The sequence below is a fragment of the Nanorana parkeri genome, unplaced genomic scaffold (genome assembly GCF_000935625.1).
Source record: "Nanorana parkeri isolate BGI_ZX_2015 unplaced genomic scaffold, ASM93562v1 scaffold4148, whole genome shotgun sequence".
Taxonomy (NCBI): Eukaryota; Metazoa; Chordata; class Amphibia; order Anura; family Dicroglossidae; genus Nanorana; species Nanorana parkeri.
Genome location: NW_017310415.1, coordinates 10,057 through 11,283, shown reverse-complemented (window position 1 = coordinate 11,283; position 1,227 = coordinate 10,057). Strand labels below are relative to the sequence as shown.

General features: G+C 56.5%; 1 protein-coding gene across 1 annotated transcript in view; it reads left to right on the top strand.

Moving 5' to 3' along the window:
- The window catches only part of AGBL5 (ATP/GTP binding protein like 5), a gene marked incomplete at its 3' end in the record, with an annotated part of 19,855 nt that overhangs the window by 8,690 nt on the left and 9,938 nt on the right, over positions 1-1,227 (top strand). The window contains exon 4 of the mRNA XM_018575564.1: positions 223-394. Within this exon, the coding sequence (XP_018431066.1) occupies positions 223-394 (172 nt within the window). The remainder of the gene's footprint in view (positions 1-222; positions 395-1,227) is intronic.

Below are 1,227 nucleotides of genomic sequence, written 5' to 3'. Positions count from 1 at the left end.
CTCTCTCTCTCTCTCATGGCGCTCTCTCTCTCTCTCTCATGGCGCTCTCTCTCTCTCACATGGCGCTCTCTCTCTCTCTCTCTCATGGCGCTCTCTCTCTCTCTCATGGCGCTCTCCCATGGCGCTCTCTCTCACATGGCGCTCTCTCTCACATGGCGCTCTCTCTCACATGGCGCTCTCTGGGTCCGGAGGTCTCTCTGATCTGTTTTGTTGTCCCTGCAGGTCGTGGTTCTATTTCAGCGTTAGGGGCGGAGCTCCGGGGAAGCTCATTAAGATGAACATCATGAACATGAACAAGCAGACTAAGCTGTATGCGCAGGGGATGGCGCCCTTCGTCCGCACCGTCCCCATCAGATCCCGCTGGGAGCGCGTTCGCGACCGACCCACCTTCCAGGTGCAGTCATGTGACCGATACAGCCAATCCGTGCGTTGCTTACCATCAACCTGTGTACATATATGTGCGTGTGCCCCCAGACTTCCGCGTCACCCAACCGAACCCCCAGACTCCCTTCTTCCTGTAGCAAGAGAGAAGGAAGTCCCCATAAAATCCTTTACTTGGAGGCCATTGAGGGACACAGGAAGTCTGAGACTGACGGGTTATGCTGTCGCCTACAGGAGGAATGGATGCTGGCATCTATAAACGCGTCCCCGCGTCCCTCAATGAACCCCAAGAACACAAATCCTATTATCCTCATCGTATATTGAGGGACACAGGAAGTCTGAGACTGTTGGGGTGTCCCACAGACTGGGGGAGGGGAGGGGGGGCAACTTAGCAACAAAGGGTAGCAGGCCGAAGAAAAGACAACCGAAAACTCCGTACAGGTCAAGGAGCCCCGTGAAGGGCCAAAGATGAGGCGTGAGAACGGAAGAGCGGGAGTCAGCTCGCACATCTCCTGGAGGTCACCGTGATAGGAGGAAGCCAGAGCACCTCTACCGGGATAGAAGAGGAACCGCCCCCTCCTGAGACTCGCACAGCCGGAAGCGCATCCAGACCACGGAACTAGAGCCAGACGTAGGGAACATAGGGATCAGAGGACAATGTCCCCGCGCACACCTCGCACTCTCCTCATAGAGACTACCGGAAAGCCCTCGGTGAGATTAGAGAGCGTAGTCTGTGATGAGGTCACATGGGGAGGAGCTACATGGGGCACTCCCTGTACAAGGGTGACGGGGAATAGGGGGTATAATGGGATGGGGGGCTGTAGTGGGATGGGGGGCAGTATTAGG